The sequence below is a fragment of the Bos javanicus genome, chromosome 17, assembly GCF_032452875.1.
Source record: "Bos javanicus breed banteng chromosome 17, ARS-OSU_banteng_1.0, whole genome shotgun sequence".
In the NCBI taxonomy this organism is placed as follows: Eukaryota; Metazoa; Chordata; class Mammalia; order Artiodactyla; family Bovidae; genus Bos; species Bos javanicus.
In genome coordinates this window covers 12911623-12939617 of record NC_083884.1, presented here as the reverse complement: position 1 = coordinate 12939617, position 27995 = coordinate 12911623, and the positions used below count along the sequence as shown (strand labels likewise).

At 44.5% G+C, this 27995-nt stretch overlaps 1 protein-coding gene across 7 annotated transcripts in view; it reads right to left on the bottom strand.

The window, feature by feature from the left end:
* Positions 1–27995, bottom strand: part of ZNF827 (zinc finger protein 827) — a 190811-nt gene that overhangs the window by 110824 nt on the left and 51992 nt on the right. For all 7 annotated transcript variants that reach the window (XM_061384066.1, XM_061384072.1, XM_061384068.1 and 4 more), the window contains exons 4-5: positions 24675–25155; positions 5522–5755 (exon numbers count right to left, since the gene is read on the bottom strand). In XM_061384066.1, the coding sequence (XP_061240050.1) occupies positions 5522–5755; positions 24675–25155 (715 nt within the window). The remainder of the gene's footprint in view (positions 1–5521; positions 5756–24674; positions 25156–27995) is intronic.

Sequence of the window (27995 nt, the reverse complement as noted above, 5' to 3'; positions counted from 1 at the left end):
ATTTGTAATTGGGACTAAGACATTTCTGTCCAGCTGCTCTTTTGAACAAGAGGTATACTCAGAAGTTGTTGGCAATTGCCATGTTCTACCACATGGGCTGGGTATCAGAAAAAACCCATTTACGAGCACAGAAGCAGGGATGAGCAAGGACCTCCTGGGCTCCATACAGGTCCCTCCCCCAACCCCTGGCTTCAGTGGAGGCCTGACACCCTGCTGTCCCCCTGCCCTTGGGTTCACTCCATGAGTCAACCCCAAATGTGTATGCGTGCATGCTAAGTCACTTCCGTCGTGTCCAACTCTGCGACCCTATGGACCGTAGCCCTCCTGGTTCCTCTGTCCATGGGATTCTCCAGCAAAGAATACTGGAGTGGGTTGCCATGTCCCACTCCAGAGGGTCTTCCTAACCCAGGGACCAAACCTGCGTCTCCTGCAGCTCCTGCATTGCAGGCAGATTCCTTACCACTGAGCCACTGGGGAAGCACCCCCTCGACCCGTCCCGCAAAATGTGCACCTCCTATTAAATTCCCTTTCTTGTCTAAACTGGCTGAAGAAGATTTGTTACTTAAAACCAAAGGGGCCCTAATTAAAACTGTTAACAAAGTCAGTCTTTGAGTACCTTTCCTCTCCGTTTCAGCTCACCTTAGAGATTGAATTCACCTTAAAACTTCATCCTACCCAAGTTTACCTGCTTCTCAATATCTCTGCACTGAAGCCCTTTCTTACATAGATGATTCCCTGAGCTCTACATCACTATGTATTTCAAATCCAGGACCTGCCTGGATTCCTCTACAAGAGGCAATTATAATTTATATTTCCCTCCAAGACTAGGTAGGGATAAATGAATATAAATCGGAAATGAATATGAATCCATGTGGCTTCCTTCTTTGAGCATGGGAAAAAGAAACCCAATATACATGTTTTGAATTAAGATCTAATGGGAGGTTTCATTTACCATGTTCAGTTCAGTTCATTCGCTCAGTCATGTCCAACTCTTTGCAACCCCATGAATCACGGCATGCCAGGCCTCCCTGTCTATCACCAACTCCCGGAGTTGACTCAAACTCATGTGCATCGAGTCGGTGATGCCATCCAGCCATCTCATCCTCTGTCGTCCCCTTCTCCTCCTGCCCCCAATCCCTCCCAGCATCAGAGTCTTTTCCAATGAGTCAACTCTTTGCATGAGGTGGCCAAAGTACTGGAGTTTCAGCCTTAGCATCAGTCCTTCCAAAGAACACTCAGTACTGGTTTCCTTTAGGATGGACTGGCTGGATCTCCGTGCAGTCCAAGGGACTCTCAGGAGTCTTCTCCAACACCACAGTTCAAAAGCATCAATTCTTCGGCGCTCAGCCTTCTTCACAGTCCAACTCTCACATCCGTACATGACCACAGGAAAAACCATAGCCTTGACTAGACGGACCTTTGTTGGCAAAGTAATGTCTCTGCTTTTTAATATGCTGTCTAGGTTGGTCATAACTTTCCTTCCATGTTAGATTAATTTAAATATCTAATTTTTCATTAATGTTTCTGAATACCTCCAGCTTTCCAGCCACTTATTTTTATGGGATTCATATTTTTAAACAGCATTCTTATCTGCCTACTTCTTGGTTCAACCATACATGTGGTATATTGTACATATGCATGACCAGGGAGAAGAGGGCATTTCTTTGTTTCTTTGAGTCTAGCTACTTCTCTTTTTTTTAATTTATTAAGGTATGGTTGATTTACATTACAGCTACTTCTCTTAAAGCGCAAAAGAGAGTAGATAAAACTTTGTGTCACTTAGGGCACTACATCATACCTGGGATAACACATCTGCTCTTTAAGTTTTCAAAGTCACTAGACGCTGCAAAACCAGAGGTTAACAGTGACTTGATTCTCTTAGTCTGTCTGATGTTATGTAGCCTCTGAATTTGATTTCAGGATTTGGGTCTTTTTAAATCAGGACTTCTGGGAATTATCTTTGGCAACTATATGCTTAGCAGAAAAGTCTGATTATCTTGGCTGCCTCGTGTCACATAACAACAGGTAGTCCCAGACACCCAGTGGTTTTCTTAGAGTGGGTTGCTTTCTTTATGGTAATCAAGTTACTTGGCCCAGCTGCCAGGAACTTGACTGCCCAACTAACAACTGGAAATAGGACTTTAGCCACAAGGAAGGAAGAAAACTCAGATTTTCCTAAACACACAGTGAATGAAAAATTTTGCCTGGTCACTAACACATCTGTGTTTTCCTCATGAAACAGAAATGTCAATTTGGAAAACAATATAACTACAGAGGTTTCTCCACCTAGGGAAGTTTCACATGATATCTGACCTGGCCATGAGCCCAACATCCATCACGAAGGACTTAACATAAATTAATTTAAAACTGGAAATGAGGCAGCTGACATTGTTGACTAGTTTCCTCTTGTTAATTCATGGAAAAGATTGAAAGGACCTAAGCTATGGCAGATCATAGCTTTGAAAGTCAAAGAAATAAGTAACAGAGAAGAAAAATTCTCTTATTCCACATTTTAGGTATTCCTTGGGTCAAAACTTAAAGAAGGAAAAAAATGTACGGTGATACATGGGACATACTTTTCTCATCCAACTCTTCTGCACCATATGGATTTTCCCCTGGGGAACAGAAGACTATAAAAGAAAATTAGCAACGCAGGGACTCCCACACATAGGAATACCTGTAGGGATATCAGATGAGGAGCATAGACGCTACTCCTGTCTATACAGGGACAGGAGGAAATACCACGGAAAAAGGGGGGCCTGAGGACCCAGACAGGTCCTCTCCTCAGATGCCTTTCAGGGCATAAACACAGAATTGCTAAAATTATAACTTGAGGAAACACAGCCTAGGAGGTTTTCTTCCTAACATCTTCCTTCTCCCAAAAGCACCAATCTGTCCGTGATTAGAAACACTAATGCCCACTTTAAACCTAATAAAAGGTGAGGTCTCTTTACCTTTGTGGCTTAGGAATGAAAAGACACTTGTTATTTTCAAGTCACACTCCTATTTTTAGGAATGACTTGGAGACTTCTTCACAGTTTCCTGGCCACAATCTGCTAGACTGTACAAGTACGAAGTTCCAAGTGCAAAGCACTGATTGAATGCATTCCACTGCCCTGGATTACTTCTGACTAGACCACAAGTATCTAGAAGGTAGGGACTGTGGAACGTATTTCTTTAACCTAAATCAAAGCGCACAGAATGCTTGGGAAATTTTTTCAGGGCAAAACATGCTTATCTTAGTCTTCAAACAAGTTTTCATTTCCACAGCACGAAGCAGAGGAGATGCCTTTGGAAATATGAACAGGTCATCCAATCAACTATTGTCTTTTTTGTTTTCTTTTTTTTTTAAAGTTTGGTTGCACGCTACGGCTTGCGGGATCTTAGCTCCCAGGCTGGGGATCAAACCCCTGTACTCGGCGATGAAAGCAAGGAGTCCTACCCACTGGACCGCCAGGGAATTTCCGATTCAACTATCGTGGAGCTCCACAGCATGTGTATTCACTAACACTCAACATAAGCATTCAGAAGAGCCATTACTGACCACAAATATCATTAAATGTGCATGGCCACCTAGCCGTATTCTATTTTGGGGATCTCATTACTACCCAGGAAATGATTTCATACTTCATTGTCTCAAATCGCATCATCCAAAAGAATTAGGATAAAACTGTTTCCTTAGAGCACATCTTTCCTTCGATCTTGTGTTTGCATATTATCTTTTGGGGCCACCCCAGCTTTCTCAGCTCGCAATGCTGGCTATGCAGCAAACTCTGAAACAGAAATATTACACGCTAGAATCTTACCATTAGGAGGGGACAGGAGTCACTGTTGGAAGAGAGTTAAAGTCATAATATGCCAGTCCATGTTATGAGAGAAGGAGGAGAGAGCTGTGTGACCTCCTTGATTTGACTGGAAAGCCAATAGATTACTGGATGTCACCAAGACCTTTTGACATAGGAGGGAGGGTTCAAATTATGAAAGCATGTTGGCCTGAACAAGTTTTCTTTTAAACTAGCAGCTTTTAGCAATTAGCACAACCTTGCAAGACCTCCCATTTACATAGGAGAAACTGCACCATCAGTTTAGAAAAATGGGGTGATGGTAAGGATGTAATCATTGTATTATGCTTTATCTGCAACAAATCATGCCCCCTGGAAGTTCCAGTGTGTTTTAAATTCACATCAAAGGAAAGAATTCTTAATCCCACCACTGGCAAATACAGGAATTTCAACTGTTCTGATGCAATAATTTTAAGTAAATAATTATTAATTTCTTACTTTCCAACCTACCGGTCAACCAGAAACACACAACTGCTGGTGAAATGACACTAGGTAGGGGTCTCACTAATACATTTCTTGCTTTCATCCTCCAAGCATTGTAAATTACAAACTGAATTTACCATCCTCCAAGTAGGATCCATACCAGCATTCTGACTTTCTAAAAATTATCTTTAAGCAGCAATGAACTAAGGATGGGCTGTGATTTGGTAAGTATTATTATTAACATAACTTTTCTTTCCCTATTTTTAAAGTCATACCTTTGAATATTATACTACACATGTGTTTCTTGCTCTGTACGTGTGCTAAGCCCTTCAGTCGTGTCTGACTCTTTGCAACCCTAGGGACTGTAGCCCGCCAGACTCCCCTGTCTATGGGATTCTCCAGACAGAATACTGGAATGGGTTGCCATGCCCTCCTCCAGAGGATCTTCCTGACCCAGGAATTAAACTTGCATCTCTTACATCTTCTGCATTAAAGAACCTACAGGGGGATTCTTTACCACTAGTAACACCTGGGAAGCATGTACTTCCAAACACACTAAATTTTTCAAAGCACACTAAATTTTTATCTGTTCTGAAGCTCATGGACAGATAGGAGACTGGGTGGGAAAAGAAATCCAAAATACATGAATTTCAAATTCTAAACCAATCTGCCAAAATTGGATAAGCTGAAATGACGTTTAGATACTAACAAAAATATTATTTGTCTCAAGAACTTAGATTAATTACTATAATATTCCATTATGAGAAATTTCTATTTATAAAATCTCATTGCTACTCTATTGCTAATCACTTCAAGTGCCGTCTTAATGGTTTATTAAGTTCAGAAAAATATTTTTAATGGTTCGTAAAGAAAACAGTACAAAAACACCAAACAGTGCAAGGTCCTCTATTAGGAAGGAAAGATATTTTGATCAATTAACAGAAGTGCTTTGCATGTCATTAGAACCCATTTAAAATTATGACCTACATCATCTTAGAAAAGCAGCAGTGTTTCCCAACAATTTGCAGTCATAATCAGGAAAAGAGGAGCGTATTTAATAAGACAGGTACACGGCTAACATCCACAAACAAATTTATACACGAAACACATGAATTTAAGACAAGTAAGCCAGTCATTCCTGACTTTACCTTAATAATGTGATATTGCTGCCAACAGGCTAATGTAACCCATGGGTAGCCCAGTTGGCTTGCAAGTGATGGTATCAGTATGTGAATATTTTAGAAGAAATCAAGTACCTGATAGTTTCATGAGAAGTTCCGATGCTGCTTTAACTGACATATCCCGTCTTAGCACGTTGCCCTTTGCTTCCTGGGGCTTAAGCGTGTCCTCAGAGATGCTCACGGCTGACACTTCAGACTCGGGGCTGAACACATAGCTGGACCGAGGCAATGTGACGCTTAGGGTCTCCTCTTCCTTAGGCTCCTCTTTTATTTTAAAATTGAGATTCATGGGCTCCTTCTGATTTGCAGCTGTCAAAAGAAGAAAGGGATTACATACATATACATATACGAGAGACCACTCCTGCTCTTAGCTACTCCCAACTGAATGAAGTTTGGAATGCATGAACACACCGAGCTAACACCGGAGGGACCACAACCCCATCAAAATAGGCTGAGGCCTCGGCACAAAATACAAGACACTCCATGAGAGCAGGACTTAGGAGAGTGTGGGCTTCTGAATCTTTGGAACTTATCATATTTCAAGAAGTGCTGCCTCTACAAAGTGTCTGGGCATTTTCTCTTTGGTTTCCCTCAATGTCTTCTTTCCAGCATATGTCACTGCCTCTCTGACCTCTTAGCACTCTCCCTACCTAATCCTGTTATAGAATAATGCATTCAAACAGTTGCTCTGCCATAAAACATTGAATATAAACATGTTAGTCGCTCATTCGTGTCTGACTCTTTGTGACCCCATGGACTGTAGCCCGCCAGGCTCCTCTGTCCACGTAACTCTCCAGGCAAGAACACCAGAGTGGGTTGTCATTTCCTTTTCCAGGGGGTCTTCCAGACCCAGGGATTGAACCTGGGTCTCCCACATTGCAGGCAGATTCTCTTTGGTCTGAGCCACCAGGGGAGCCCCTAAACATGAGTTCATGGCAATAATCCAAGCAAAAACCTGGACAGCAGTGGTCAGGTGAGGATGGAGAATCTGTCAAAGAGAAAAGCTCAGCACAGAGATGTGATGCTGCTGCTGCTGCTGCTGCTGGTAAGTCACTTCTTTTGCCTTATCATATAAGCTGACCGCTACAGCCCCACAAAGAGTGGGGCATGTATTTGGTGCTGTCTTGCTGGCCTATATCTTGTAGTCCAAATTATCTCCTAGCCCATAATGGGCATTTTTAAAGGAAAAAAAAATATTATTTTCTAAATGTAATTTTAGTTTTGCAGAAAAGCTGCAAAGATGATACAAAAAGTTCCCACACATCCTTCACCCAGAGTTTCCTAAAGTTAACATCTTATGTAACCATGGGGCATTTGTCAGAGCGAAGCAATTCCCATTGCTATGATCTAAGATCCAGATTGTAGTCAGATTTCACCAGTTTTTCCACTGAAGTCCTTTTCCATTTCTAGCATGGTTGGCTGGTGTGGTGTGTGTGGTCAGAACAAAGCTGACTGGCCTATTATGGGATGGATTCTGTGGCTTGGCTATACCACAGCAAGTCTTCCCCACTGCGCTACATCCTACTTCCTGGTCTTCCTTGGGAAAAACCAAGAAGGAAGACAAGCAGCCTCGTGAACCACTTGCCACTTTCACAGGCATCTCACTTCCCTTTAAAGGGTCAGAGTAGGAAAACTTTAGGTTGGTTATATTAGGTATACTGGTATTTTGAGAAAGAAGATCTCATCCCAATACAGAAATTTTAGAAACGCTTACTAGAATGAGCCTTAAGCCGATACCTGCTTAACAAAGAAAAAAAAATAAAAGGATAAATCCCCAAAGCAAACACCTATCACCCCCTGCCCACCACCTGCCTCCAGCCAATACGTAAGCACAAAGTTCTTTCTTTCTGTCTCATGCCCCACTAAGAATATTTATTCTGGAATCAGAAGTTCACACAGACGCCTATTTGGAAACTGGACCCCAGCAGGCTAGTGACCTTTGGAAGTTTGACTACCTGAAAGATGAAGTGAGTGTGCTGCCCAGTTGTGTCCGACTCTTTGTGACCCCATGGACTGTAGCCCGCCAGGCTTCTTCATCCATGGGATTTTCCAGGCAAGAATACTGCAGTCGGTTGCCATTTCCTTCTCCAGGGGATCTTCCCTGCCCAGGGATAGAACCCACATCTCTTATGTGTCCTGCATTGGCAGGCAAGTTCTTTACCATTGTGCCATCCGGGAAGTCCAGACAGATAAAGAGCTAGGACTAAAACCCAAGCCCATGGATTGTCCACTTTGTATCCCTTCCCACCATCACACCATCCCTCCATCTCTGGTCTCTGTGTTACACCAACACTTGAATGTAACTTGACCTTCACGTCTTTGCTAAAATACCACCCTCTCAGTGAAGGCCCTGACCATCCTAATCAAGACTGCAACCCCCACCCCACAGTACCCCCGATCTCTCTTACCCAACTTTAACTTTCCTTTTTACTCCAAAATGTTTATCACCGGAAAACACTTCATTGTGGACTGGATTTTGTCTGCCCACCTCCCCAGATACATATACGGAAGGCCTAACTCCCAGTGTGACTGTATTTGGAGACGGGGAGGTAACTGGTTAAATGAGGCCATTAGGGTCGAGTGTGACCCTGATCCAATATGGTTGGTGTCCTGAGAATGAAAGAGACACAAAGGATGTGCATACACAGAATAAAGACCATGAGGGACGCAGCAAGAAGGCAGTCATCCTGAAGCCAAGGAGAGAGGCCGCAGGAGAAACCAAACCTGCCCGCACCTTCATCTCACACCTCCAGAATGATGAGAGATACATTTCTGTTGTGTGAGCCACCAAGACAGCCCCAACACACGAACCCATACTACATCATTTTCTCGTTTACTATGTTAACAATTTATGGTCTACTTCTCCAGTTCAAAGATAGGTTTTCATGAAGGCGATGACCTTTATGGGGTTTTCTTTCTTTTTATTTTTTCACTTTCTCCCTCAAAAAATTCGTTTTATTGTGAAATAAAATGTCATTAAAAATGTGCATAAAACTGATATGTAGAGTTTAACAGGTAGTTATAAAGTGAATGACACTGTAAAAATCCTTTTGGGTCAAGAAACAGAAAAGCCCTGTTTACTTAACAAATAGGAAGCTCATGAGTCGGTGCGTTATGAAGAGAGGTGTGTCTGTCATGGGCATCCTTCCTGAGGTCTGGGGAGTACATTCAAGCTCAGTCGCTTCAGCCGTGTCTGACTCTTTGTGACCCCACGGACCGCAGTCTGCCAATTTCCTCTGTTCATGAGATTCTCCAGCCAAGTATACTGGAGTGGGCTGCCATGCCTTCCTCCAGGAGACGTTCCTGACCCAAGGATGGAAGTTGCATCTCCTGCATTTCCTGCACTGCAGGTGGGTTCTTTATCCACTGAGCCATCTGGAGAGCCCAGGGAGTATGTTAAACCTTTCAAAAATGAGCTAGGAGGGAGAGCGGATGCTCACTGCATCCTGTCTACTTCCCATCATCACAGGCAACGACCTTTTTTTTTAAATGCTGACATACCTTGAGGGTGTAGAACAGGGCCTGGAACAACACACAGTAGGTACTCAACATATATTTGTTGAATGAATAAAATATGTTGGTCACAAATCAGTGATACCTGTTGGCACTCCATTCATTACAACTCATGGTAAACAAGAACTATGAACCCCAAAATATTTTACCAAAGGCAATCGGAAGTGCTTTCCCAAGGTATCATCAGATCCGGGATAAAACTTCCCAGATAAAGGTAAAAGCTCTGCTACTACACTACAACTCTTATTAAGGCGTTTCTGACTGATCACTTGGACTTTGGTATTACTAAAGGAGGAACCCAGAACAATCTCCAGAAAAGCACTGAAAATCTAGTCCAGTGGGGACAATGCCTTTGGAAACTGAACCCAAGAAAACAAAGCCGTGCCTAGAGCAATGTCCAAGCATGTACTTTGGACCTCTACAGAAGGTAACTCCTAAGAGAATCCTGTTTGTTTAGCACATTTCTCCCCTTTCAACTACTTCTGGAGGACTTTTTATCAGCCATCTCCTAAAGTTTCTCTCACCTAAGCCTTTCTTCCAGAATCCTTCATAAAACCTTTTCCAAGGGTATCCTAATTTAGTGGACACAGAGTAATTAAATGGATGCTGTCTATTAAGTCTGTAACTTCAGTTCTCTGGGAAGGAACAATACAAAGTGACTGGTTATGTATTTTTTAAAATGCTTTAGATCTGCATATTTTATTTTTGAAACTTTAAAAAATATTAAGGTGAGGCTAGGAAAGAAATAAGAAACTGCTGGAGCCCTAGAAGCAAATCCCAACTATTGGAGACGACAACCATTGAGCTAATGTTCTCTGAAGGTATAAGGTAGCTTTTGGGAGCATTAGTCAGAATACATGCTATGTAAGATTTAAGGGGCAAAAAAAGATATTTGGCATTGTTAGCACAACCCAAATCTAACAGAATTGCAGTGACACTGAAAAAAAATACACAAGCTGTATGTTGCTGTTTTTGTTGCTATTTTATAAATTTGCAAGGTACTTCATACCTGGTTTTCATTCTGACAATGTCAAGAATGGCATAAAATGAACAATGTGCTAGGGAGATGTAAATGTAGCTAATGACGTATCAAAAAATATGTGGGAAACCCTCATTCGTCCAAGTTTAAATTTCCCAAACATTTAGGTCTAAAAAGATGATTTAAAAATAGCAATATGAAGGCTACACTGCTTTCTTTCAATTATCAGAAATATTTGCACTGAGAATAGTATATAAAGTCTTATATTTTAAAATTAATATGACAATAATTGCCATCATTTTTTTTACTATCATACTTTTAAAAAAAACCTATTATCTTTTACAGAGAAAGGTGGAACTAAAGATGTTTTCTTTCTCTTTGGGGAAATTGCTAGAGAAAAGCAGTAATCTATGACTCACTGCCTAGTCTTTGCTCCACTCTTACCACTAAGAAGATCTGTGCACATATGGAACTCAATTCATAAAGAACTTTCCCAGCAACTGCCTTGACTTCTGTTTATGTATCTTAAAGCTTCCAGACACTCTACTTAATGCAGCAAGGCAGCCCAACTAACCAAGAGACCCCCGTCTCTCACTGTTCAAGCATTTTGTGACCTGAGAAAATTATGACTAAAAATTATGTGTATCTGTTAAGTCAATGCACTCAATGGAGCTGGGTTGCCACTGAAAGGAAATAAATCAGTTTTTTTCTAAATCAGGATTTAGAAAGGATTCAAGATAAATGCTAATATGGGAAAGGAATGGAGAAGCCACTGGGATAAAATGATTCCAAGTTTCTAATAGGCCAGCATTAATGAGTTGTAAAAGGAACCATCGTTCTAGCAAGGTGTCATCAGTGTCATCAATACACACTGAGATTCTGTCCAAGCCCCTCCCATCTCTGACCCCAGGACAATGCTACATAACTTCCTTAAAGACTGTTATTTGGAGACTTCCCTGGTGGTACAGTGGCTAAGACTCTATGCTCCCAATGCAGGGGGCCTGGGTTCGATCCCTGCTTAGGGAACGAAATCCCACATGTCACAACTAAGAGATCGTATGTCACAACTAAAGATCCCATGTGCCACGACTAAGACCCAGCATAGCCAAATAACAATATTTTTTTTAAAAAGACCACTATTTGTTTCAATGATGCACACAACTAGCATTTGAATTGTTATACAGGAATTGATCCTTCCATCAACCACAGGAGACAAGTACTATTACCGTCTTCATCTTAGAGGTGAAGGAACCAAGGCCCCAGGAGGTTAAGGGACTGACTCCTTCACATCAGACACTAGACTTCAGGGCTTCTTGCTGAAAACACACCCAAGCTCTCTCCTTTCTCTCCGACACAGTCCAAGTGCCTTTAAGGATACTGAGCCAAGCAGTTGCACCGTGGGCGTTGGACAGAAGTGATCTGGCGTGAACTAAGCATCGTTAGTGAGAAATGAGGAAAGGGTGGGATGTAACCTGAAGGAAAGGGACATTTTCTGGTAGGGAAGAATTTTCTAAAGATCTAAGAGGGCGGAAGAAGAGTCTGCAACATGACTGCTTCTGTTTCGCCTTGTCCATTCCCTCTGGTGAAGGAAAACGACACTTTCCTTGAGTTTAATAAGGCAGAGCTCTCTTTCAGTTCAGAGTCTGGCAATTTTGTGACTACTGAGCTGCTCCATGAAAAAGTTAGGCCATTGAGAATTTTATTTACTACCTCCCCCTAAAGCAGAGCCAAAGACTCTTGGACCAGGAAGGGACCGCAGATTGGTGGTTTTCAAAAAATATCCCAAGGAACCCTAGGTCAAGCTTCAGGGGTTCCAACAAATATCGGTTTCAAAGCGAAGCTTTTAAAATTATTTAACTTAATTTAAAAGTTCATTTTAAAATGTGGATCCTTAGCTCTGTTATATATAAGATGTTATCTCACTGGAGACCACTGATAGGTTAACTTACATTAACAAGTTAATTCAGTCTAGTGTATCACTTGTTCTTCCTGCCTCATAGGAGTGGCAGCATTTTGGTTATATGTGGCTTCCCCAATGGCTCAGTGGTAAAGAATCCACCTGCAATGCAGGAGACACAGGAAACGAGGGTTTGAGCCCTGGGTCAGGAAGATCCCCTGGAGGAAGGCATGGCAACCCACTCCAGTATTCCTTACCTGGGAAATCTCATGAACAGAGAAGCCTGGCAGGGGACAGTCCATGGGATCACAAAAGAGTCAGATACGAATAAAGTGACTGAGCACATGCACTAATCTTGCCAAAAATTCAGGCCTATGCATGTAAAATGTACAATTATGGCATCAATAGGGTCTACATGCATGCCTTAAATCAGGCTTTCTCAACCTCAGCAACACTGACATTCTGGGCTGGATAATTTGCTTTGGGGAAAGTGAAAGTGAAGTCATTCAGTCGTGACCGATTCTTTGCAACCCCATGGACTGCAGCCTACCAGGCTTTGGGGAAATTATCCTATAAACAGAAGGGGGTCCAGGAGCATCCCTAGCCTCTACCCATTATATGCCAACAGCATTTCCCAGTCAGGAAAACCATTTCTCTAGACATTGCAACTACCCCCTGAGCACGCCTCTGGCGGAGGAACACTGCCTTAACCCAGATGTAAGAAAAGTTTCAAGTGTGTCTACTGTGATGAAGCTTCTGATCATGGCTGACAGACAGAAACATGTAGACATATATAGACATACTTGGTGCTTTCATTTACAAAGCACTTAGTATGGGCCAGGGAGTATTTGGATTAATTTATCTGATCCTCTCAACAACCCCTTGAAGTAGTACTACCACTGTTCCCACTGTGTAGATGAAAAATGAGACTAGAGAGATAAAATAAACTTTCAAATATCAGTCACAGAGCAATGCATGCTCATGTGTGCGCAACTGTGTTTAACTCTTTGCGACCCCACGGACTGTAGCCCACCAGGCTCCTCTGTCCATGGGATTTCCCAGGCAAGAATACTGGAGCAGGTAACCATTTCCTTCTTCAGGGACTCTTCCCAACCCAGGGATCAAACCCACATTCCTTGAGTCTCCAGCACTGGCAGGCAAATTTTTTACCACTAGCACCGTCGGCAAAGCAACTGAGTAATAACCAAGTAGTTAATATAGAATTACAGATGGCTTTAGTGCCTATTGAAAGTTTAGGATGTTTTGTGTCTGCCCTTTATTATGATAAGGAATAAGGGCAGTTGCTAAATGTGTCAACTTAGAAGCAAAAACTTTTTATTATCGTACTCTCTGTTCAAGCAGCTGAACAAATTTAATTAAAGGGATCATGAGATTACAAGGCGAATTGTTAAAAACATTATCTCATTTGTCACAATGCCCTTGTGTAAATGATATTTCTTGAAGCTGCAATCAGCAAAATAAATTTACAGAAACATACTAGATGCTAATACTGCTCATAACACTCATCATAACACTAATTTCATGTTCAGGGCTTATCACTTAGCAACTTTTTTCTAATTGCTGGACTTTTAGAAGAAATAAATATAATAAATGAGAACATAAAAGATAAAATTAAATTTTAAATACATAAATTATGTATTTTTGTGCTTTATATATTGAGTCTGTACTTTAAGATTTTGCTTGATAAAAATGGATTTGTTTAAAAACAAACACACAAAATGAAAATCATTGCTGTTTTTCAATCCATTGTTTTACAATAAGAAAATACAGTCTCAGAGAATGATACGACCTTTTTAAAGTCATACAGCTCATTCATGATAGAATCAGAGCTCAACTCTCCAGATTACAAATCAGGGCTGTTGGAGTGACCCAAGTTCCCTTGTAACCATATGTAAGAACGTATGATCTGTTTGGGTATCTGGGATTTTTTTTTCTTTTGACTACTTGATGCACTTGGTGTGAGAAGAAAATAAATTGCCTGCTGAAGTCATAAGGAAAGCCAAGATTTCATTAAATCATAGCTAGTAACAGTGAAGCATATTATATTCAAATAGAAGGTTTCAAACATTAGCTAAATATTTTCAGATCTTGTTCTCTCATAAGGTAAACCACTTAATTGGTCTTAAGTCGTTATATATTTAGTGTTTAGCAATGTCTTAACCATCTTATATTTCTCATTATATTTCATTACATTTTTTATCCCCATCTGAGCTAATCCTAAGTCATACTTCAGGATCTATGTCCCCAGACCAGGGCCACGCAAGTCCCTGTGAAGCTACTGCGATTACAGACATAGTAACAAAGGGAAACAAAAGTGTCTCTGGAGCAAGGTCAAGGGTAATAGCAATAAGCAATGCCACAGACCTTTAAAATAAATAAATACGGCTCTTCTCTGTGAACCAAACTATTCCAAGCCACACACAATGAGCAAGCGTGGCTATCTGCAGTCATCACTTAACAGAGTGGATCTCTCCCTTGTCAAAAGCAGGAAGAGCCAGTCCTGAAAAACCAATCAGGCCTCAAGCCAGGAGTAAATGGGAAAGAAAACTGCATTGTGAATTCATGCTATTAACATATCCAAAAAAAAATAAGTTGTACAAACAGTGGTGAAGTGACTTGTATGTAGGAACAGCTTGAGGTGACTTGAGACCAGAAAAAAGAAAAACTAATGACTGGATAATAGATTTCCAACACTTTCCAGGGAAGTCGGTGCCCACCTGCCCCAAATGACATCTCCTCTTGACGGTCCCACCTGTCATTTTAAATGACCATACTGACACTCTGGTTCTGTAATGGTTTTTTTTGTCTTCATGGAACACCCACCCAGAGTCTGAAGAACTCCGCCAAATGAAGATTGTGATTCCTCTCCTGGAAAACCCACCTGTTTTGTCATGTGACTCCACAGCTCCTGCCATTAAGAGGTGGAGATTCTCCTGCCCTTTGAATCTGGGCTGCAGTTGTGGTTGGCTTTGGTCACTGGAAGGTGGTGGAAGTGATGCTGGGCTGGTTCTGAGTCCAGCCCCCTGAGACCGGAAGCACTGCTGCTCTCTCCTTTGGAACCCAGTCCAGCTGCCACATGGGCAAGCTCGGGCAAACCCACTGAAGGATGGAAGACCCTGGGGAACAGAAAGAGGCCATCCTGGCTGGAGCCATCTGAGACCAGCCATGCCGTGGCAACCTGGCAAGGTCCTGCAACCAATGAGTCAGGCCAGGAGAGACCGGAAGAAGCACCCTGGTCAAAGACGCCCAAACTCATGAGCTAAGTGAATGGCTATTGTGTTGAGCTGCTAAATTGCAGACAGGCTGTTACTTAACTTTATGCAAGACTCTGGTTCCTAGACGTGGCCCTACCAGCCGAGTTCCTGGTCAACACCAAGGTGCTCACACTGTTGGAGGCTCCCTTTTGCTTTCTTTCCATGGATCATCTTTTCCATCCAGCCTCTTGACAGCACTATAGAGTTGGTTGTGAATTTGCAAATCTTTTTTAAAGTGAAGTAGCATCAGTTCAGTTCAGTTCACTTCAGTCACTCAGTCGTGTCCAACTCTTTGCGACCCCATGAATCCCAGCACACCAGTTCTCCCTGTCCATCACCAACTCTCAGAATTCACTCAGATTCATATCCATTGAGTCAGTGATGCCATCCAGCCATCTCATCCTCTGTCGTCCCCTTCTCCTCCTGCCCCCAATCCCTCCCAGCATCAGAGTCTTTTCCAATGAGTCAACTCTTCGCATGAGGTGGCCAAAGTTTTGGAGTTTCAGCTTTAGCATCATTTCTTCCAAAGAAATCCCAGGGCTGATCTCCTTCAGAATGGACTGGTTGGATCTCCTTGCAGTCCAAGGGACTCTCAAGAGTCTTCTCCAACACCACAGTTCAAAAGCATCAATTCTTCGGCGCTCAGCCTTCTTCACAGTCCAACTCTCACATCCATACATGACCACTGGAAAAACCATAGCCTTGACTAGACGGACCTTTGTTGGCAAAGTAATGTCTCTGCTTTTCAATATGCTATCTGCTGCTGCTGCTAAGTCGCTTCAGTCATGTCCGACTCTGTGCGACCCCATAGACAGCAGCCCAGCAGGCTCCCCTGTCCCTGGGATTCTCCAGGCAAGAATACTGGAGTGGGTTGCCATTTCCTTCTCCAATGCATGAAGGTGAAAAGTGAAAGTGAAATCACTCAGTCCTGTCCGACTCTGAGCGACCCCATGGACTGCAGCCTACCGGGCTCCTCCGTCCATGGGTTTTTCCAGGCAAGAGTACTGGAGTGGGGTGCCATCGCCTTCTCCGAATACGCTATCTAGGTTGGTCATAACTTTTCTTCTAAGGAGTAGGCGTCTTTTAATTTCATGGCTGCAGTCACCATCTACAGTGATTTGGGAGCCCAAAAAAATAAAGTCTGACACTGTTTCCACTGTTTCCCCATCTATTTCCCATGAAGTGATGGGACCAGATGCCATGATCTTCGTTTTATGAATGCTGAGTTTTAAGCCAACTTTTTCACTCTCCTCTTTCACCTTCATCAAGAGGCTTTTTAGTTCCTCTTTACTTTCTGCCATAAGGGTGGTGTTATCTGCATATCTGAGGTTATTGATACTTCTCCCAGCAATCTTGATTCCAGCTTGTGCTTCTTCCAGCCCAGCATTTCTCATGATGTACTCTGCATATAAGTTAAATAAGCAGGGTGACAATATACAGCCTTGACGTACTCCTTTTCCTATTTGGAACCAGTCTGTTGTTCCATGTCCAATTCTAACTGTTGCTTCCTGACCTGCATACAAATTTCTCAAGAGGCAGGTCAGGTGGCCTGTATGCCCATCTCTTTCAGAATTTTCCACAGTTTATTGTGATACACACAGTCAAAGGCTTTGGCATAGTCAATAAAGCAGAAATAGATGTTTTTCTGGAACTCTCTTGCTTTTTTGATGATCCAGCAGATGTTGGCAATTTGATCTCTGGTTCCTCTGCCTTTTCTAAAACCAGCTTGAACATCTGGAAGTTCGTGGTTCATGTACTGCTGAAGCCTGGCTTGGAGAATTTTGAGCATTACTTTACTAGCGTGTGAAATTAGTGCAATTGTGCGGTAGTTTGAGCATTCTTTGGCATTGCCTTTCTTTGGGATTGGAATGAAAACTGACCTTTTCCAGACCTGTGGCCACTGCTGAGTTTTCCAAATTTGCTGGCATATTGAGTGCAGCACTTTCACAGCATCATCTTTCAGGATTTGAAATAGCTCAACTGGAATTCCATCACCTCCATTAGCTTTGTTCGTAGTGATGCTGCTTAAGGCCCACTTGACTTCAGATTCCAGGATGTCTGGCTCTAGGTCAGTGATCACACCATCATGATTATCTGGGTCGTGAAGATCTTTTTTGTACACAACCTCTGAAAACGTGACTTCCAGAATAGATATAACTCATGAAATATCTTTGTTATCATCTACCACAGAATGCTCTGTGGATGATACTGTACAAAGATAAAGACATTAAAAAGGAAATATTATCTCTTCCTGAACACTGCCCACCCCCCACCACCCTGCCCAGCAATCTGAAACAGAGTTTCAGAGTCGAAGAGGCAAGACTAAGACACAGTCAATAATACAAGTATCAACCTGGGTCTTAAGACTCGGCGGATGCGACAGCACAATGAGCAGAATTGGGGCAGGGACGGTAGGGGCAGGTATTACAGCAAAGAGGCTCAATATTGCTAGAGATTCTCTACAAAGATACAGAACCACTGGGGGTCAGAGGTGCATTAAACTAGTTTTCTTCTTTTTTCTTTTTTTTGTGAGGATCTCTGTTCCTCAACCAGGGATCAAACCTGTGCCCCCTGCAGTGGAAGCTCAGATTCCTAACTGCTGGACCACCAGGGAATTTCCTAGTTATTTTAGTTTTAATAATATTATTCTTTCTAGAACCTCCCCCCTCCCTTTTATCTAACAGGAGAAGGATACATGGAACTCCATGGTTCAAATGACCAGACTCATGGAACATGAGTGAAGGCAGGTAAATGGAAATGATGGGATGTGTCTATGAGCTGGTGAAGACTCAGCATTTTTCTTAAGCGTAGAGGGGATACAGTTGCTCAGTAGAAAGGAGCCAGGCTTGGGCACAACCTGACGTCAGAAGTATTGGAAGGGTCCATTAACGCCTTGGCAGCCTGGAAGGGGGATGCTCCTGGGGTGGCGAGAGGCATCAGGGAGGGAGCTGGAGGGGCAAGCTGATTACGTGTGAGGGTGACCACCCCCGGGGAGGCTGCCCTCCAAGGGACGGGTGTGGGTGTATTTTGAAGACGCAAAAAATTTAACCAGATTAGTGGCTGAATTAGCATGCATTAAAAAGGATGCCATGGTTTGAAGCCAAGGAAAATAAACAGTAAAGCAGACGGAGGTCAAAAGACACTTCGCTCAACTGAGAAAAAAAAAAAAATTAGGTAATAGCTCATTAAGTGCTCAGGAGCCAAGCTTTGCCGTTAGGCAGTTTGCTCTATCCCTTGCCCCTGAAACTTTCTAAGCCTCAGCTTCCTCGTCTATAAAATAGGTTTAACATTAATTGGGCTATTGGGAGGGTTAACTGAGAAATTACATCGAGTTGTTGGCACAGTGCCTGGCTTACTGCAAACCCATCTGATCAGTAATAAGGCTCAGGATGATAATAGTAGAAGCAGCAACAGGAGTAACAACAGTAGTGAGTAGAAGAAAACGTCACTTCTGAAGGAAGGCAGAAAATGACCTGGATTCAGTTTTGCAGAAATACAGACTTTGATCAACTTTCCCAAGTCTATCAAGATACCAAATTACTCTATGGACAATTCTAAGATGAGGTAAACCTTATCCAGCACAGTGAGGAAAGAAACGTCTGGATTCCAGTGGCAGCGCCTCTATGCTGCTGACTTGCCATCTTGATTTCCCCAAGTACGTGCTTGTTACAAGATAACTGTATTTGAAGGTATACTGCAACTGGCCTTACCATCACTGCTCTATTTGCACTAAACAATGTGTGAGAAGCCTAAAAGCCTTAGCACAATTTCTGACGTATGAGATTCCGAGAACGGCTCCCTTGCTGGGGCCTCTGACTCTACAACAAGGACAGAGGACACAGCCAACTTCCAGTTCTACCACTTCTTACTTAGTATTTTGGCAGAGGGGATGCTGGAGCCTGACTGCCTGGATTGGAACCCCAGTCGCAACTCTCATTAGCTGTGTAAACATGACCCAGTGTCTTAGCCCGTTTCTCAGTTTTCATCTGTACAATGGGAACACTAATAGTGCCTTCCTCTAGGGTTGTTAGAAGTTCAAGTGGGTTCAGCGGCTTGGAGCAGGCGCTGTGCTAACTAACTAGCATCACTGACTCAATGGACATGAGTTGAGCAAACTCCAGAAGACAGCGGAGGACAGAAGAGCCTGGCGGGGTCGCAAAGAGTCGGATGTGACTTAGCAACTGAACAGCAACAATAACAAGGCACTAAGCAACTGACTCTTCAGGAAAAACCATAAACAATTAATCAGTGTCACAAATCCTCCATCCCTGGAAGCCTGAGCACGTGAGTGTGTGACTCCAGGCCCCATTTTCTTGTAACAACCACCTGCTCCCTTTTGTGACTCAGATCAGCCCTTGTCTCGTGGAGTTGCAAGTCACTGAAAAACAGGAAAGAGCCACACACTCTCTCTCAATGAATCACCCAGTTCGGTAAAATCCAGGATTTCAACACGGAGGGAGGCCCCTTAAAGTGGCTTCTGACACGAGGAGTTTTAGTCACATGATCAGTTGAGTGCTCATCGTGAGAAAAGCCAGGCAGGGTTAAGAAAGGCCACACTGAAGATACAAAGGAAGGCTGCCCAAAATAAACCTTTCTGGAAGGCATACTTAGGCATAGGGAGAGCTCCGGCTAACGGCAGTGAAACCTGAGGTCATGAATGGCAGGAAACTGACTTTTCTTTGGAAGAAAGATGCTAAGATGTTTAACAGCCAATCAGAGTCAGCAGGTAATAAGGATGCCTCGTTTACCAGGCATCTCCTGGCTCCTGCCTTCTTCGGCAGCACAAACAAAGGTATCACTGGATAAGGAGCTGCCCTTTACAGACAAACGGTATTGTAACTACAGATGCATAAAATTCTGGGAAATAGATGGAGGTGGCACAGCAAAGGCCCACGGGAACCCACAAGATACAACACAAACATTCACCAGCTCCCCGTTGTTGATTCAAGAAAACCTTGGCCATTTTACCGCTGAGCTCCTAACACATTTGAAACAATTCAGCTTGGACTCATTTGCAAGTCATTGCTTTCTGAAATCCACCTCTCATGGTTAAGATGTTTTCAGCCTCAATTTTATGAAATTAATAGAATGCGGGAGACAGAACATTTCTTTGGCCAGTTTCCAAACTAAAAATAGTTGAAATGACTTGTATCTTTTTATTTTCAAAAAACCCAGTACAAGAAGATTAAAAAGATATTCCCAGCCAACAACTGAGGTGCCAAGTTTCTGTCAACTGCTTGGTTCTAATTTGGAGAGTTAGATTTACATGTGATATCTTGAAAAGTGTGGTTTTTCAGAAAGAGAAGTGATGTAAGGCCACAGCAGGCAACTTTTAATCAGGCGTCTAATGATGATCCTCCCAGTTCCTAGATGTTACAGATGAGTCTCAAGATTTTCTAATTCTAGCAGAACATCCAGATGCTTGTTTTAATTCTCCTGTCATGTGGCCCCACAAGGGGAAAAATGGGGCTCAATCACCATGACTCAGCCAGGCCTCCAGTTCAGGTCAACCTTGACCCAACCCACAGCACCAGGCCCTTTTCGTGGTCTGGGACAGAGAGTGAGCGAAGAGAGCTGTACTGAAAAAAACTACAACTGTACTGGAAACAAACCAACAAGCCAGGTAGCAAGCGCAGCTGCCACATCAGTGGTCCTTAGGCCTTGCTGCAGTTTTAGAACCATCTGAGGATTTTAAAGAAAACACCGATGTTTAGGTCCTGTCCGAGACCAACTAAATCATAATTTCTGGCAGTGGGGCTGGACCCCGGCGTGTAAGAAACAAAAGCTTCCCAGGTGAGTCTAATGTCAGTCAAGGTGAGCACTGCTGCTAGACTAAGGAGAGATGGCACAGCAACTGTAGGGATTTAACCTCCTCTCCCTTGCAAAGCCCCAGTCATGCGGCTACTGAAGCCCTCGCCCTGACATGAGACAGTCTGCCTCTGTCTTCTGGATTCCCAGAGAGATCTGGGCAAACATGCAGGCTGCAGCCCCCGAAGGCTTGTCTCCTAGGCTGAAACGCAGAGCAGAGTTTTCAAAAGTATCTTTGCCATCATCCCAGAAAGCCATCAGCAAGGGCTGCCCCATCTTCTCCTCTGAGGCAGTTACAGTGCTGAGCCTGGGAAGCCTTGGTCCTAGCAAACATTAATTGCAAAGGACTAAGGAATGTTAAGTGTGGGCTCAGGCGGGAGAAGACTGGATGGTTTGGGGAAGGGGTTTGATTTCACAATCACAGACGCTGGGAAACCTCAAAATGGGGATCGGGATGGGTGGCCTTCGAGTCCCCTTAAAACAGCATCCCCCCAGCGATTTTTAATACTGCTATACATGTTTAGTTGCACAGCGAGTCTGTGGTTCCATGGACTGTGGCCTGCCAGGCTCCTTTGTCCATGGAATTCTCTAGGCAAGAATACAGAAGTGGGTTGTCACTTCCTACTCCAAGGGGATCTTCCCAAACCAGGGATCAAACCCACTCTCTTGCATCACCTGCACTGGCAGGCATATTCTTTACCCCTAGCGACACCTCGGAAGCCCTTTAATCCTCCTGGGTTCCCTTAAAGTCATTTGTGTGTTGAAGGAGCAAGAAAGACTCCCCTTAATCACCAAGCAAGAAAGAATCAAGTGTTTTCCATCTCGCTTTTGAAAACAAGAAGATACGGACACGCTTGAATTTGTCACTGTGCTCCGGTTCTGCAGTGACGTGGCTGGCAGAGGCTCCCAGCCCCGGTGTCCACAAACAGCTGCACCCTAGGGTCCCAGCAGGTGCACGCACAGAGCCTGGCTCAAAAATTCAAGACGAGAACAATGGCACCGTTATGAGGCTGGGGGACAAGGCCCGATGCTAACCCGACATCTGATAAGGGAAAGAGCCAGAAGCTCAGCCACAGCTCCCTGGGGTCTGGCCCTTTGGTCCTGGGATCACAGCCACGGACACAGCCAGGTGGAGTACCCCGGCGAGAACCGCTATCAATTATAGGACTCTGATCAACCAGAGAGCAAGTGGAAGAAAAAAATAATAATCGTCCCCTCTCCCCCGAAAATGTATTCTTTTCCTTTTCACGTCTCTTCTCCTCCCGTGGGCTGTGCTGCACTGTCACCAAGTTTACATTTACATCCAAATATGCACACACACAAAAAAAAATTACCGATGCATCTCACTCCCCGGCGACTTTGTAACAGGTTGCTAGGTAACAGTGCACACAAGTCAGGTTTCAGGACCTCTAGTAAGCCACCATAAAATAGCTGCACGGGCCTTTTGCATAAACAGCGTGCATTTGTTATCTGTTTTCTTATGCCCGTTGATCAGTCGGTAAATACTGCAACTGCCAAACCCGTAAACAAGTCCCCGTTAATAGCCGACTGAGAAAACAGATCACAGGAGAAGGCCTGGGTGCATGGTTTTCCACCCCAACCTCCCGGCTGGCTTTTCCTCTTGTGTTTCTCCTGTTTGCAAGCCTGGCTTTCAGCAGTCACAGGTCTTACCTTACACTCCCTGAGATTGCGTCCCTAGCTAATTACAGATTGATGTGGGGCACTCATAGCTAAGCCCACCAGGAGTCGTGTATTAGCAAGCCTTCCTCCACCCTCTCTCACCTTCCTCAAGATTTAAAAACTTTCTGGAGTCCTGGAGTAAAGAAGGCACCTTCTTCCTACGAGCTACTCACCCCTCCGGTTTCCCCCTTGTCTGCTAAGTCAGGAAACGTCCCATTTAGCCATCCTAGGTGAATACGCCCACCACCGCATTCCTTCTCTCGAGGAAGCACTAGAAGAGCCCGCAGAAGGAGCCCCTTTTGCTCTGACATTGGTGGGACATACTATCAAGAAAGAACCAGTGCTCTCCCAGAAGTGAAAACTGAAGGCTCTGCAGCAAAACGAAACCCAGAAGCCTACACTTTCCCCACATCTCCAAAGACGTTTATATATAAGATGCAGAGTCTTCAGGAGCACATGTTCCCTAGGCTGGGACGGGAGAGGAGAACGCAGGGGCAGGTCGCTGTTCGTTGCCGCGGTCCAGGCACCTGACTTCCTGCCACTTGGCCATCGTGGTGTAAGGTGTGCTCACCGGTCGCACGGGGTGGGGTGCCTCCCTGCAACACTCCATCTCTGTTCTTTCCGCGATGCCTCACTTCCATCCCCTGCCCTTCCCTATTTCTTCCAACCAGCCCTGAGCACTCCTGAGGGGCACAGACCTGGGGTGATGGGAACATTCCAGAAGACCTGACTGACGCGTCACTGAGCAAAGGGATTTCAGAGTGAAGCAGAACCTCTAATTCACCTGGCGGTGACATTTAGTGAAATTTGACTCACAGTCCATTTAAAGGAAGGTGGTGACCAATTATTCTCCATTTAAAAGGGTATTGTCAATCTCCAAAGAGCTGAAATGGCATTTGGAAATCATCGTGGGGCCTGCCGTCTTCACTGAGAGACAGAACCAATTCTCTGCCGACCTTTCCCCACCCTCTACATCTCTTTTAAAATTTAAAATCAGACTTTAAAAAATATAATGAGGAGCTGCACAGGCCCACAACATGTTTTCTCATCACAAAAAAAGTCAGGAAAAACAGGGCTCCTTTGGCATCATGACACTCCCTATTCAATTCCACAACTTAAAGAAATGGGGGGGGGGAGACACTAAACGAAACATCATGTATAATTTGATGGTGAAAGTGGTATCAATTAGTAATACATTTTTATGACATACTACAACTTCTTTCTAAAAAGCATTGAGGCAGCTACAAAAGAATATTAACAATTTTTTAAAATTCCACTTTACATGAGGTTTCTAGTGTAGTTATGTTCATAGAGACAGAAAGTAGAATAATGATTACCAGGGCAGAGCGGAGGGAAGAATTCTTGGTTAATGGGTACGAGGCTTCAGTTTGGGGGGATGAAAAAGTTCTCAAGACAGACGGTAGTGATGGTTACACAAAAATATAAGTGTACTTAATGCTAAGGCACTGTATACCTGAAAATGGTTAAAATGGCAAATTTCATGTTTTTTTTTTGACCACAATGAAAAACTTTCCATTAGAAAAAACAAAACCTAAAGCTAATTTTACCATCTGCTCAAATTTTAAAACTCTAAAATTTTTCTAATAGTACTCTGTGCGTATGTCCTTTAGAATCTTTTACATCAAGGCAGTCGAGAACTTGAGTATACGCAAAGCAAGATGTCCCGTACAAGCCCTTTTAAAGAGCCCAGTGGAGAGACAAAGTTAAATACGGCTTAAGGTCAATGGAGAGACAAGTTAAACAGGGCTCAAGGTCACACAAAGAACTGTCACCAACCTGGCTTCCCATGCGACCTGTCCCCCACAGCAAGGACCCACAACAGGGGAAAACTAGAAAGAAATCAACAATTTCTGTTGTTTCGAGACCCAAACCATAGCCATGCCTTCTTCCACAGGACTGTTAAAAAAAAGTCTCAAGGAGAAAATGTGTCAGGGTGCAGACAATCGTCATTTAGAGGAACCTTGATATCACCTAGTCCTACCAGCTCACTGTACAGCTACGAATACTGGTAGATAGAAAACGAGAGAGAGAGAGGGGACACCCCTCTTCAAGTACCTGACAGCTTCATGAGAAAATCAGACGCCATCTTAACAGAGATGTCCTGGCTGAACAACGCGGACGCACTGTTGGCCGCGAACTCGGAGGGCTCTCTCAGCTTTGTGTGGTTGGCTGGCCTGTCGGTAGCATTCAGAGGAAAGGAGGTTGGCAGGCCGTTATCTTCCTTGGGCTCCTCCTTCACCAGCAAAGGTGAGACGCCAGCCCCACCCTGGCTAGTCCTCTCTGGAGTGCTGGACTTCATCATGGTCCCCACTAGCTCTGTCCCTCCTCCTTCCCTTTGCTGCCCCAGGCAGGCACTGTCACTGAGGTGGGGAGGCCCCTTGACCTCGGGGTCTGGGATCTCCTCCTTCACCTTGGCTTCTGTCCTCAGGAAGTGCTGATGGCAACGCATGTGGAGCTTCAGGCTGAAGTGGCGGGAGGAAGTGAAAGGGCAGAGCTGGCACTGAAAGGTCTCTCCCCGGTCCTGGTGCTGATGAACCTGACGGAGAAGCAACAAGAGTGAGCTGGCTGCTGCGTGCCGACGGAGAACGCCCTGCTCTACCTCCACCCTTTGCATTTTTGCATCGCTTAGCTGCTCGGTCACGTCTGACTCTTTGCGACCCTGTGGACCGTAGCCCGCCAGGCTCCTCTGTCCATGGGATTCTCCAGACAAGGATACTGGAACGGGGCTGCCATTCCCTTCCTGGCCCAGGGAACCATATCACCAGAGGAGCGCTTCATTGTGTGCCTCAGGTCATGAGGGTCATCCCTAAACACAGAGCGGGTCCACACAGGTTAAGAGCCTGTTAGTAGATCCACATTCAAGTCAACCGGGGACGCTGTCTGCCCACGGAGGCTGTCTAGGGTAGAATCCTCTTCATGTTCTAGTCATCTCATCTCCGCTGATGTCTTCAAAGAAAACTTTATAAACCCAGCACAACTGGAACTTACGTAATTACTAGTTGGGGGGTCAAAAGAGGTACCCTGTCAAGTAATTCCTCTCACAATATAATATGCTGCATGGACCCAATTATTACCACCCAGAGAAGTAGTTATGCTTTGCAAACATAATTTCCACTTCCAAAAATGCTTCTCTAGGTAATTAAGACTGTGGAAAATAATGCCTCCAGGGCATTCCCGTTTCGTAGAGAAATTGAGACCCTGGAGCACGTGGCCGGAGCCAAAGGACATATAAACAAAGCAGACGGGGAGGGACTTCCCTGGTGGTCAAGGGGTTAAGAATCCGCACTCCCACTGCAGGGGCATGTGTTCGATTTCTGGTCAGGGAACTAAGATCCCGTATGCTGTGCAATGTGGACAAAAATAATAAATAAAAACAACTCTCTAAGCTTCTAAGACACCCTTCCTTTCTGTATTCCTCAAGCTATCTATAGGCAGCTTCTAAAAAAAAAAAAAAGAAGAAGAAGGAGCAGAGGAGGAGGAAAACCAGAGGCTGATGCCCACCAAACAGTCTCAGCAAGATGAAACCAGAGGTGCCAAATATGGTTCTTTCTAGCAGGCTCTAGATAGGCACGTCTACAATGAAAGAATGCAGACTTGGAAACCCAGTTCCAGCCTTGCCTGCACAATACCTGTGAAAATGGGAAGAAACTTTTTTCTTTCCTTCCTGTCATGATCAAATTTAGGGCTTGAAAAAGTGAGGAAATCATTGCATTGGCCTGAGCCAGGCTTGGAGCTGGCAGGTGCTAGTAAGCTTGTAACTTCCCCATTCATCTCTGCCAATGTACTTGAGCACTGACCTGCTCCACCCTGCTATTTCAGGACTGGCCCTCCCTCGAGCAGGAACTGCCAATGGTGTAGATTTGGGCCAAAAGATTTGGGGAGCTGTGTGATTTTTGGAAAAACGAGGGAATGGAATTCAAACCCCGAGTCAAACCAACCTCTCCTCTGGCGATCTAGGCAGGATTTGAACCTAGGTCGAATGAAGGTTAAAGGTTCCTTAATCCACTGGGCCACCTGGCCCCTCTGCGTGGGCTTCCTTTCTAAGAGAGCAAGTTTTACTACAGCTGTTTATGCATTCTGAGTGCAATCCAAAAGCATTATTCACCAGCCAAAACATACTTTTAAATAATGTTCAGTGACCAACAAAAGCAAAGACATTAAAAGTTAATGGTGAGATCCTGTCGCTACAGCACCCCACTGTGGCTTTTTGAAAAAAACAACAGAAGAGATTCTGGGTCCCCCAAAGCATGAATTTCTCCAAAGAAATAACCAGATACACTTAAATTCAATTGCGGCAAAGCCTTGCTCATTAAAAGGCTTTCCGCCTGCCAGGTGGGGAGAGGCTGGAGGGTGGCACACACCCCTTGTTGCTGGCTGAGGACTGTCTCAGCTCTTTCACAACAAAAGGATTTCACTCTGGAGAGGATGGGTTCACTTGCTTTCTCCCTCATACAATCGGGAACATTCCCCACCCTCTCTTCTACCCGGCTCACGCGGGAGCTGGCACCTTGTGGGGCCTCCGGTCACAGCCCCAGGGGGCCCTGACAGGTGCCACCCATGGCTCGCCCTGGAGCCAGGTGGTAAAGGTCACTAGGCAGAAAGCTTCCGCCATCCCCGGGAGCAGGGTGGTGGGATAGATCCCGTTTCAGAAATGTCCTGACATCTATTGCCCCGGCAGAGGACAGGCGCTAATCCAAGAACGAAGCTCCGGAAGCAGCTTCTGGAAAAGAAGAAGGATGGGGTCCAGGTTCTAAAATCCAACACGGAGCCCTGGACTCAAAAGAGTCTGTGCCCAAGCCCCGTGCATGTCTCCTTTTCTATCCAAGCCTGGCTTGGCTATATTTAGTTGCGGGAAAACGAGTGAGTGTGGAAAAGAAAAACAGTGGATGTGGTGCTGACGGTCACACTTAGCGTTATATTTGGGCTAGACCTGCCGAGAGGGGCACGAGTTCGCATTTGGCCTTGGAGGGAAGGCTCGCCCCTGCTCTCCCAACAATAAAAGCCCCTTCTGGGATCATCTGTACTCTCTTTAGCCTGACATTGCCTTCGAAATCGCTCTCGGTCGGCTACGGTCAAGAAACACTTGACTAAAGCGTGTCATTCTTTCCAGGTCACGTAAAGATGGGCTGCCTGCTGGCCGCCCTACACAGAGAGCGCATGTCACCGCCGCAAGAAGTTTAAAGACTGCTGCATCAGGGTGTCCATCTCCTCTGCAGCAGTCGGACAGTTTGGGGAAAAACATCTCCATCACTCGCCCTGCTCAGGGGACCAGGCAGGCCGGGAGGGGGCGAGCCCAGCAGTCACCGCCTTGCCTGGCACACCTGAGACTGGAAAACGTCGGCGCCCCGACCCCTGCCCGCGTCGGGCCGCTTCTTC